At 31.8% G+C, this 12,720-nt stretch overlaps 1 protein-coding gene across 6 annotated transcripts in view; it reads left to right on the plus strand.

Moving 5' to 3' along the window:
- The window catches only part of LOC133206060 (rootletin-like), a 71,822-nt gene that overhangs the window by 37,421 nt on the left and 21,681 nt on the right, over positions 1-12,720 (plus strand). For 3 of the 6 annotated variants that reach the window (XM_061341976.1, XM_061341979.1, XM_061341980.1), the window contains exons 3-4: positions 11,355-11,540; positions 12,343-12,426. In XM_061341976.1, coding sequence (XP_061197960.1) covers positions 11,355-11,540; positions 12,343-12,426 — 270 coding nt within the window. Of the gene's footprint in view, positions 1-3,604; positions 3,653-11,354; positions 11,541-12,342; positions 12,427-12,505; positions 12,587-12,720 lie in introns of those variants that run through there. The other 3 variants (XM_061341981.1, XM_061341977.1, XM_061341978.1) reach the window with 3 other exon arrangements.

The following is a 12,720-nucleotide window of genomic DNA, read 5'->3' on the forward strand; positions in this document are numbered from 1 at the left end:
GTTTGATAGTGTCACCCAAGCATGGGGTGTTTGATTGTGAAAAGACGTTTAAGAAATTAATTTCCTATCCTTTCATGATTTTATCGGTCAAAATGGGAAAGCTGCTTTTTCAATGCCAAAGTAGTCAAATATTCCTTGTGTTAATTCTGCATTTCATGGATATCTACATTTTCCACAAATCTCAAAAGTAACATGACTGTCTCTACAGTTAAAAAAAAAAATCTTACTAAAGTAAATTTCTGTTATTAATGTCTCTACTATAGGCTTAAAAGGTGAATGAATCTCTTCATTTTTTGCTAATCTCCTGTTTTCTGATTGCATACACTGAATAACATTAGCATATTTCAACTCTGTAATCTTTGGGGAAAAAATTATCATTGCAGTTACTTCCCTTTAATTTGCAGTCTGGCTGTTTATCCCGTCATCTGTTGTTAATGAGATCAGAATCATATGTCATACAACTTATTCTGTTTTTTACAGATGTTTATCTATTAAAGTCTGATTCATTTCTTTTGTGAAACACCACTTGACTGCAGTGTTGGCTAAGATTAAAGCTATATATTTATAGGGTTGGACATGGGTACTCAGTATTCGTACCATACAGTACGCGTAGTTGTTTCAACATTAGCAAAATACTGTTTCATTTCATAATGGTACCCATATTGGTATTTATACCTTAATTTTCTATGCAGTAAAACATGCTTATAACAAAGTGCCAGGGATGGGTGATTTTGCTTCATTATAATCGTAATTCATTATATCCAATAAGTTTACAATATATTTTAAAGTCATGGGGAATGAAAATCACTTCACTTTAAGCATCAATTCGTTATAAGCATGTTTTAATGTATATAGTTAATTCATTCGAGTTAATTCAACAAAAATGAATTGTTTTGAAAAGATACAATCAAAAATCAAATTTTACAATGTATAATGTAAGGTTATACTTATTAACAAAATGAGGTCTTCCTTAGTGAGTTGTTCGTCTTTTCAATTAATAATTGACAGGTTTATATTTCAATAAAGTATAAACTGATATTGCTTAAAAATTTTCTTGTTTTTTTTATAAACTACTAAATCCCAGAATGCTATAAAATAAAACCTATCACTCCCTAGTTTTTCATATACTCTGTATTGTGTTGTCTTTTAGTGTCACTATTATCAGGGTGTTAGCAACCTTGAGAAGCAGTTTATGTCAAACTTGTGAACTTGTCGTAATTGTGAATCTATAATTAAATTGTTACACATCATCGTTTCAGAGATATACTAAATTTGTTTGCTGTTTCTTATTAAAAATTTTTAAATGAAAGGAGAAGTGAAAAATATTTTTATAATGATTATGTACTTAAATCACATTGTTTTAAAAAATATATTGAAAGATTGAGGAATATTGGTTAAAAAGTACCATATCATTTCAAAATTACTGGTATGGTGTTATACCGTTTCATCCTGAATGGTATCCAACCCTATATATATATATTTATAAGTTAAGAAAGTTTCTACTTCTTTTCAAATCAGTGTTGCCTGGATGTTTGAAATAATGCATGTCAAGTCAATCATTATAAGACTTGCTTCTTCTTGTTAAAATGAAAAAGTCACATTTTGTTGGGCTAGATGTATGAGTATGCAATAACTTTATAGATAATGTTAAGATACAACAATTGAATATGCAATAACTTTATAGATAATGTTAAGATATCGATACATCAATCGAATATATCAAATTTCCTTCTGACAAATAAGCTTTTATGTCAAATATCAATTATGGACAAGAATGATTTTACGTGATGAGAAGAACTTTGGCCTGTTAATTATACTATACTACTTTATAATGTAGTTACTAAAATTAAGTTAAAAGCATTGATTACGATATCTAGATCTCTGACCACTATCATTTTTAAGGAATTCTGGGTAATTTAGTGGACTAAAATCTGCTAAATTACAGTTAAAGTTGTTCTCAACTTGGATTATAATCAGGATTTGTAAAAATTATGTAATTGTAGATTTTGATAAATATAGGAGGACCAAATCATTTTAATCTTGCTGATAATCGACAATGATTCAATCTTTCTTATCTGTGCTTCTTAAACTCTGCCAGGAATTAATTTTCTTTTGTGTTTTTTTGCATTAGAACTCAGACAGTCCTATCTCGGTTTACATCTATGAATTAAAGTGCTGATACCTTAAAATATGATTTACCCGTACGGCTGTTCATTGAAACGTACAGTCTACGAGAACTTCATTGTAATTAGGTTAACGGGGTTATAACTAGAACTTTAGAATCTCATTTGAATGGAGTTCTTCGGTAATTAATAGTTACCGGTACTAAATTTAGTTTTTGCTGCATGTAGTTTTTTGTTCTTGAAATCTATTAGAAATCTGGGTACGATTTACAGTGTTCTGTATGCAGTAAGTTTTCTTTTTCATTTAAATCTTTAATTAAAAACTTACATTTCCAAATTGTAAGTAAAGCTCCATTTTCATATTATAGTTATTTATTCTTGAAAATGAAATATCCATTTTGAGGAACCTTTTCAATTTTTCTTAGTGAGGACTTTGGCACGTACATGTAATTGCCAAAAGATTTTTTATTATTATTAATTTCCATCAGTACTTAAATTGTTATTAAGTTGAATGCATTGTGTGGCATGTGTTTCTTTGAAAGAAAATACATGAAGTTTTCTTTTTTCCAAACAGCTCATTTCTACATGAAGGCTTTTCTTGTTCAAGTTAGACTTTGATGTTTTGTGATATATTTGTTTGAGAACTGAAATTTAGGCAAACAGGATTAAAATTTTCTGTTTGTTTTACCATTGTTGCTCTAAAATATATGAGATTTTCTTGTGTATATTAGATATAATGCAGCTCATTCTGAATAGCAAATGCAGAGAAAGATTGCAGAGAAGTGTGCTAGAACCTGTAATGTATTTATATGTGATTCTGCAATGGTTCTAGCAATAAAAATATTTTCCATTTTTGAAAAAAAAAAAAAAGAGTCGCAGGTATTTAAAATGTTCACACCTACTAAAGTCACAAGTCACCTTCAGAATGGCAGATAGAAAGGACAAAAAACAACAAAGTATTAAAGCCACTAAATATGTAAGACTTTACAGAGAGTCGAATGATCGTCAACCCTTATCTGCCTTTATCTCATAATTCATTGAATTCAGTGTCCCCTGGCACATTGAATATCTTGTTCTCTGAAGCTTTGTTCAATTTAAATGTCATATTCCAACACTATGGCTTGAAATTAATCGTCCATTTTTCATTTTCAATAAAATACAAAGGGATTAAGTTTTAGCACAAGGGTTTAGCCTTCTATATATTTATTTTGTGTATGCAATATTTAAAAGCATACGGCCAACCACTGGCCAAAACAGAAAATGAAAATTAATCATTACTTAAGCTTTTATTTCACCTGGAATGCTGAAAACCTTTTAAATTTCAAACTTGATAAGACTAACCCTATTGTTAAGTCGGCAGCCCTTACTAGGGTGCAAATTTAAATGACCATAGCTAGCATGCAGATATCTACCAATAAACGAACCCAGCGGGAAATTCATAAAACATGTCTGTACAGAACTGCTGTGTGCACAGAAAGGTTACATGACATGAACACTCCGTGAGAGAAGACCTTAGCAGACACATTCAGGTGAATATCAATTATATTATCCTGCTTCAGTGGTTGTTAGAGATAAAGACAAGCCATTAGTATCAAAGGGAGATAACTTACGGCATCCAATGAGGGATGCTCTCTTTATTGAATAGGAGTTTCAGTAAGACCTGAGGTTTTCCTATCTCTTTAAATTTGTTGGGGAAAATTTATTGCCTCTTCACGACCAATTTAAGGCTAGTTTTAAAGGGATAATGGACTATGCTCAGGTATTTTGTTTGTTTGCTGATTTTAATTGCCGCAATCATTTAACATGTAAAACAGGACATAGTTTGTAGGCTTTGGTGATTTAATTTGAGGAGATTAGACAGACATGGACAGTATTTTTCTGTCATCTGATTTGAAAGATATGAATATTTTGCAATGATATTTTGCAGTTGTTTTTAAAAATCAAATGCAAAAGTATTAGTTTGTCCTTTGTTGATTAAAGTTATAATGAGAGATTTATTTTAAGTGCAGTATTCAGAGTGTTTGTTAGAGTTTCAGAAACACTATGTATATACATTGCCTCTTGATGGCATTGTTTCTTTATGTGTATTTGCTTTTAGAATACATTAAATTGCATAGTTTCCATAAACAGTTTTTGCTTACTCAGAATTTTCCACCAATAAAACTTTAATGTTTGATGGACAATTAGTCTGTGTATATATTTTGCAGACTTTTAGGAATGTAAATATTACAGTATGTGTTGTATCTAGGAAACCTGTAACATTACAGAATCTGTGGTCAAAAACAAATGGTATATAGAATTGTTGCAATTTCAGCTTTTAAACCAGCATTGATCTATGAGCTGTATTGTCCATCTTATTGGTTTTGGCACTTCTTTTGTATAGAGCATACAAAATATGAATTAGGTCAGATAAATGCTATGATATTGTTTCTAGAATAAGACACACCTGTCAAAGTCTAGGCTTAAGTGTATTTATTGAATCATGAAAATTATTAATTGTTCATCTAGAGGAAATTTAGTATTGTATTTAGGTTTTGGTGAAACAATGCATTCATTGGTTTGTGACAATGCCCATATATATGAGAATGTCATGCAATGTCAATGCATAGAAAACATTTGATTTTGCAACAATAGCAAAACAGTTAAAAGGTTTGTTAATAGCTTATGTTGTCATCAGATTTAAAAACTTTCTGCAGTGGATTACAAGTAACAGAAAATGCTTAGTAGACATTGTTCCAAAAGTGAAGGAAGGTAAAAAAGGAACCTGTGCATGCATATCAAAGTTTGAATTAATTATTATTTGGTTATGTGCAAAGCTTGCACCAGAAAAAGATTAATCCTTGCAAGGATTTACTTAAATGGCATGGACCCACGTACATTAGAAGAACAATCGATCAAGCTATTCTAATGGCATCTGTATTTGAAAACATATATATATATATAAAACCAAAGTTCTTTCCTTCTTATTTTTCTATTCAAATTAAGCAACAGACATTTCTTTGTCCATTGATTCCATACAAGAATTGCCTGAAGGCTAACACCATATAAGGATTTTTCCTACTAAAGTTCTATACCGTAAACCTGCTTTATCTGAATTTTTCCAAAAGTCGTACTGTCTGTTAACATTGTGGTAAAATATGGGAGTACTTTATAAGTAGTCGGACTGCACAGTTACAGTAAATATACTGTTACATAATATCACTTAACAGAGTGTATATTGGCAGAATTTTAGGAGCTAAATCAAACAGATTAGGTGTTTAGTGCAAAGTTATACAATGGCCCAGGTGTGATTTCCTGGTATACCTTTAAGCTGTCTGATGTGGTTACATAGGCAAATCCTATTAGTTCTTATTCTACTGCGCCATGCAAGCAAGATTGGTATAAGGCTGTACACGTTGGCTTTTCTGTTAAAATACTAATGAGAAAGCTTTTGATACAGGTTGGAGTCTTTATTCTTTAATACTAATATCATGTCAGAAATGAAATTTTATCGTAAATATATATTTCATTCATTCAAGTACTCTAAGCATCATGTCATAATTAAATCAAACATGACTTGAAGGAATTTTCCGAGTTTCTATATACCAAGAATAAATTGGATGAATTATTGAAGAACATATATGTACATGCACTTATTTGAGGACTTTTAACTAAGCCATCTTTCATCATACTTCAAAATGATATTCATCACACTTGAGAGGCTCAACTGACTCCAAAAGAGACATTAATCAACCTAGATATTGCAAATTTTATCCAGAGAAAGATATAAATTATTAGAAAGTACAAGTTATGTAGTTGCTAAAGGTTTAGAGTACAGAGACCTTTCCTACCCCCACAGACCACTACCCAGCATGTCTTGAGATAAGGTATAGGAAGTTTAGCTGTTTATATAGATGTGAAGAGCCTTGATAGATCTCAACAATCACTCCTTATTGAAGTATATATTGACATAAGTCCAATTCTTGAAGTGATTACAGCTGGTCAATTCTAGTGGTCTGTTTTGGAATGTGAGGGAACAGAACCAGTTTTATCTGTAGCAGGGTGTTAATTTGACTGGAATTGGTCAGTCCCTATAGAAATATTGTGTACTCTCTACTCACTTATCTCACAATTTACCACTCTACCCCCAGATATTATTGACTGTGGCCTAACATTATTTGAGAAGTTTGTATCCATGTTGCCCCCCTTTCTCTATTTGTGCTGGCCCTTTCGGTGTTTGACTTTGGTGATATGGCCAATCATCAGAGGTTTGACAAAACAGTTACATTTCCTGATAATAACTTCTGATATAGGATAGAAACCTGTCCAAGAGCATTAATGTATACAAGTTCTATAGACCTAAAGCTTCTTCATATGTCAAATTTCATAGGTGTACGATTATAATTTACACACAATGGTGTAATTACAAACCTTATGTATGCCAATTTTTCAAGCTTTCAAAGATTTATATTAATTGAACCTGAAGTATAATTAATTACAGTACCATTTCTTATATAATATATTGACGTTTAAGTGACAACTTGGTAGTTGTAAAAGATTTTACTAATGTGGTGTTTTTTTACATAAAGGGTAAATTCTTTGACAAAACTCGGCTTTAAAATCTGGTCCTCTTTAAGGGAACATTGCCCCTACTTTACTGGGAAAGCATCCATTTTATCAATGAAGATAAGGTTGTGATTTTTCAGATTTACCTAAGTTTAAATCAGATATAAAATGCTGTTATCAAAAATCCCCTATTCTGTAGGCTATATCCTCAACTGAAGACTGCTAGTGTTTGCATTTCAAAGGCTGAAGTAACCTATTGTTTTGAGTTGTATGATTTATGAAGCAATGCACTTTACCCTAATCTTTTCTGAGACTATGCAAATCATTTGAAGCCTTTTAAGTTAAGCAATTGTAGATATAAATTTGTCTGAGTCCTAGATGGGAGTGTTTGCCAAATTATTCTTTCTTGTTTGTGTCAGTCATTCCATTCATTTTGACCTGAATTTAAAATGTGGACATTCAGTCCCTATTGATTATCAGTAAGCATTCTGGTGACAGTGATGTTAGATCTTGTTCAGAAAAACACTTTACTGTTTAACTCCCCTGTCACTTATGAAAATGACTCTCCAATAAACTTGTCACTTGAACGTTATTTCCCAAAATTTCAGTCCATATCATTTTATGGGGTAATGTTTGTCATAATATTTCACATACTTTCTGAAATAAATCTACAATTAGTTGCATTGTTTTGAAGAGGTAGGATTATGTGCTTGACAGCTAGATTTCAAGTAAAATAATCTGCTTTTAACAAAGACATTTAATTAAATAAATCCATTTCTACATTGAAGTTTTTGTTTGCCCTGCAGTTCTTACTCAGCAAAACTGAAATAAATAAGTTCAACAGCCACTACAAGTAATCACTTAAGAATTTCAAATTGTTTAATTGATCGATCAGTATTATAACTGTCAGTCCTTCTCTTATAATATATATGTTTCCATCAGTGCAGGAAAGAGCACATAGTTATGATTCTTAAATGGCAAAGTCTTATAGTTTTGATCAAGGCATAAAAATTGAAGAAAATATGCATTACATATAGCAATATTTTCAACCCATTTTCCCTTTTTTGAGTGAAATTTTTCTTTAAGAACGTTTAATTTAGGTGTTAAATATTTATGTTCTAAGACTTGTGATCAATTTGGTACTCTGCAGATTAAAAATCAAAAGGAATTACTGAGGTAAATTAAAAGCTAAGCAGTTATTGCTGACTGGGGGGCAGTGCTATTTACTATGATATCAAAGGCTAACCCAATAAGGTCTTTAAGGTGCCATATATGTCACAAATGAGTGTATTTAAACTTAAGACAATAGACACAAAACACGTCAACACTTATCAAAAAGATTTACGACCAAGTCCCCATGATCCGTGACTTCTGAAAACTTTAATGCAGGGCCTAGTCTCTGTTTGCTTGGACTTTTTGTTTGTAGGACAATTTCCTGATTGCATAGTAACTCTACTGTCTTGAGCAATAACTCTTGTTTTAATAATTTTTTTTGTCAAGTAACTGAAGGGAGATCACTCTAGATCCTGACTGAAGGGAGATAATTTTAGATCCTGGGTACGGATTTACCGGTACTTGGCAATGTATTTGAGCAGAACATCTATTTCAGAAGTTTATTAATACTTACCAACAAAGAATTCTTTTGTGGACATTGAAAACACATTTAAGTGAAATAAATGATCATTTAAATTTTAAAGAATAGAATCTCTTTGGATGGATTAATATTTCTTTGTTGACGATTTCACTTCATAACTGCATTTGAGCCACAAAATCAATGGAATGACAGAGTTTTCTTTTACCTTTGTATTGAGTATTATGAATGGCTGTATGCACCTGAGACTAAACTCCTGTGGATTATTTGACCTTCATTGCATGTTGGTTAACTTTCTTTAAACAAACTGTTTTTAGCTTAAACTTCGTTTCTGATAAAATTCAGTTTAGTGGATTACTTGCTTAGAGAAAGGAAATAAGATAAGAATTGGACGTGTAAAGACTTAAAGAGCTCATTGAAGTTCTGACAGATCTCTTTGTGTGTATTTATTTCTTTCCAACCTTAGTCCTCTTTTGTGCAAGGACAACAATGTGAAATTGTGGAAAAAGTTTAAGTGCATTGATAAGTGCATCTGGAGGATTAATTTGGGAAAAAGAAAATCTCTGTGAAGGTGTATTGAGAGTCAGGAAATTAGTGAGTTGTGCATGTCTCTACCACCAAAAATATACTTGTGTTTTGGAGGAGCCAATTTCGTAGTCTTGTTGGACGTTCAGAAAGCTTGCTGATTGTGCAAATACGTGACTATAAAATGTACTTGTTCCCTCTCTGAAATGGCGGTTGAAGATTTATTGACAATTCAGTGTGAATATTGAGGTTTTCGAGTGGTCTTGATACACACTGACAGAATATTATTATCTTTTACTTGTTTTCAAAAGCTCGGGATATTGACCCATAGTAAACTCTACTTCTGAAGGGAAAACAAATACTGGGTTTCATTTCTGATCTCCAAACTTTATACACAAGTAGTGAACAAATTCTGGACTCAAAGACCTGGACAATAACAAATATTTGAAAGTAGGACTTATTATTTTATAAAAGAGATCCATTGAACAGATAAATTTGTTTATACCAGGGAAAATGTCAGAAGAACTCCAGATAGAAAATGATGGAAGTGACCAAGAATCTGTCCTGTCAGAAATTCCCAAGCCTGGATATGTCCGACAGAAAGTCGATGCAGTCAGTATCCCAAGATGCATTTAGAAGTGCATTGTCTTGTTTTCAGTGTTGTCACGCTAAGGGTATAGGGTCTCAGTTGACAGTGTATGGTTTAAGATTGCAATTACATATTTCTCTTATCATATTTAACTTCAACATATTACACTTAAGATAGGTAAAACCAATTTTAGGGGTTTTATGGGTCAGGGGATGACTTAATTATGCGATCAAAGATTATTTGTGTACTTTGTAATAAATGAATCCTGATTAATTCTATTGAATTACAAGTCTTGGATCATTATGTACGTAGTGCAAGTAAATACGTTATCTTTTGAGCTGGAAGGTAGCTTTTTTCAAGAAATTGATTTTGTACCCATTAAGCCTTACCATTCATTCTTAAAATCATACTGGTTGTTAAATATCACTACTTCCAAACATTCAAGACAGATTATTAGGCAAGTTATTATTATGGACCACATTATTTTTATTTGAAGAGGGGAGGGGGGCATCATTGGATCCCCTAATAGTTAAGTGTCATTGCACAGTTTTAAATGTTGCAAAATACATATTGTTAAGATAGAACATTGTAAATATTGAAATATCCTTTAATCCTAATATAGGGTATATGGAAGACAGATAAATGAATTAGTGGATTAGTATATAAATAATTAATCAAACATTGGTTCAAGTGAGACTTGATAGCCATCAGGTGTGGAACTACTTGTCTGTTAAATGAAGCAAGAAGGGTTAAGAGGTCACTTTAAAGGTTGATCAGCAGAATCTTTGTCACAATAGAGCATTAAAATTTAGCGTAGGAGAACAGGATATGGGGAGGGGATGAATGGTTCTCCCAACCCTGCCAGGGTTATGGTTTTTACAGATACTGAGATATAATTGAATCAGATATATATGTAAAGTATGCCTTAATGCTTTCATATACAGGGAGTGTATCAAATTCTACTTTGGGGTATCAGAGTGATTTTGAAGCAAAGCACCCAGAAGACTTAACATTAATATAAATGACTCCATAAAAATGTTCAAATTAAGTATTCAATAATTTTTTTTATATCTTTTAAATCACTGCTTCATGATGTATGAAATTTCAAACTGTGTTAGATTTGCTCTTGTATTGAATTTAATGTTCTGAGTTAAAGGATATAATGAAAAAAGTTTTCTTCTGAATTAGTCTTTAATTATTAGGGAGTACTGCAAATTATGGGGATAATGTATTAAAAGCTAATTCATGACCTTTTATAATCTGTAATGTTGTAATATTTCATGATGGCTATATCAGTATTTTAAATTGCTTAGATTGAGGTTCTTGCTGAATGTACATATTTGTTTAAGAACACATTTACAGGTAAACATAAAAGAGTTTTCCCATATAGCCAGTACAAATTCAGCAAAATTAATTAACAGTGTAATTTTAAATGGGACGTTTTTAATTGTGTAAGTGAAATTTTACTTGAACGAGACATGACATGTCTACCACGTAGTTACACCAGGGTTAATTTAATTACAGGTGACTATTGGGTATACAAAAGCTCACAGCCATGGCTTGTTATATGTGAGCAATTCCTACATTTATAGGATATTGAATTTCTATGATAGAACTCCTCTACCTGTACAAATAATCCCAGTTCCTAGTATGTCAGTAGTAATGATTATTTGATCAGATTTGTGTGAGAAAACCGTGACACTTGTTAAACACAGCTTCTGCTACTGAGGGAGCTGAACTAGAAAATGTACGTTATGTTATTGGACTTGTCAATCGGAGGGTGGATAAATTAAAAATGCAGTGAGCTGCTGACAGAAGTGTGTTTACTGAGTATAATAGATGATCTGTATAATGAATAATTGAGCATCTTCAGTGCATCATCATTGTTTCTAAATGAATACAGACTTTAAGTACTTTTTTGTGTCATATATTTTCTTTATTTAAATATGCTTTAAAGCAAATCCTTTAATATTTTTTTCAGTTGGAGCAGTCCTTGAGAGGACAGGGTGGTGAATCTTTAGAAGCCCCATCCAAAAACCTTGTCCAGCAAAATATTGAGCTACGCCGTAAACTTGAAGAGGAGCACGCAAGCTACAAACGAAAACTACAAGCTTATCAAGACGGACAACAACGGCAAGCTCAGCTTGTTCAAAAGCTACAGAGCAAGGTAATTCAATTGCATCCATATTGTAAATCTTTTACTAATAGCTTTGTAAAGTGGTCAATCACGTAAATTTTAAGTCATCAACCTGCATATTTGAATAACAGTAAATTGTGAGTTGAATGTTGAAATCTTTTACAAATCAATCTCACAAAAGTCTCACACAGTATAAAGTTAATTATCTACATGTACCTAGGTATATAAATATTTAAACTCAACTAAGACATAAGGTAGAAAATGAATCTTTTATGTACCTACATCTTAATGAGAAGGTAGAATTGTGAGGATGAATGAACGTTAGCTAGTTTTTGTTTGTGAGTAATTCACACAACATTCAAAGGAGAGCTCAGAGATGTATAGGTTGCCAAAATGTCAACCTGATAACTGTCTGCAGGTGTGTATATTGAAAGATTTATGAAAGTTTATTGTTGATAAAAATGAATTTTAATTTGCAGATTGAGATTAAAAGGGTGAATTTAGATTATTTTTACCTTAACTTTTGATGAAATTCTTAGTAGTTTTTATCATTACATAGTATTTTTTAAATGAAAGAAAATTAATTGCACTGAATAATAGAATATTTGATGAAGTTCACATGTTCTTATTTAGTGCAAATATTAGATACTACATGAAATAAAAAAAGGTTGCATGTAATTATATGTAGATTTATGTGTAATTTTGTTCTTTCGATTATTTTTATTACCCATTGCAGTATGAAAAGATCCTCTGCCTAAATATATTACTAACATATCTATCCTGGAGAGTTTTAAATATAGAAATGTACTGTAATAGATTTTGATTTTAACAGCTTTTACAATACAAGAAAAAATGTACGGACTTGGAAGATGTTATGCGCAGCAAAGATATTTATTGCCAAGTTACCAATCAGAAGGTAAAAGGCCACATAGAAAGGCCAAACCTCCATGTATATAATATTTATCTCTACATATAACCCTCATATACAACTCCAGGTCTTACAGTACAAGAAAAAGTGTGAGGATTTTGAAGCAGAAAACGGGGACTTAAAGGCCCGTTACGATAACCTTAAGTTGGTAAGGGAAGTGTGAAGGGTGCCACCTAGTGGCCGTTGTGTTCTCACTTATTACCAACTGTGACATCTGTAACTATTGTTGGTGTGCTTCTTTAAAACACTTGCATGATCAGGAATCAAATGGATGCGTTGGGT

The sequence above is a fragment of the Saccostrea echinata genome, unplaced genomic scaffold (genome assembly GCF_033153115.1).
Source record: "Saccostrea echinata isolate AGI-Se365-2 ecotype Australia unplaced genomic scaffold, CSIRO_AGI_Sech_v1 ptg000054l, whole genome shotgun sequence".
In the NCBI taxonomy this organism is placed as follows: Eukaryota; Metazoa; Mollusca; class Bivalvia; order Ostreida; family Ostreidae; genus Saccostrea; species Saccostrea echinata.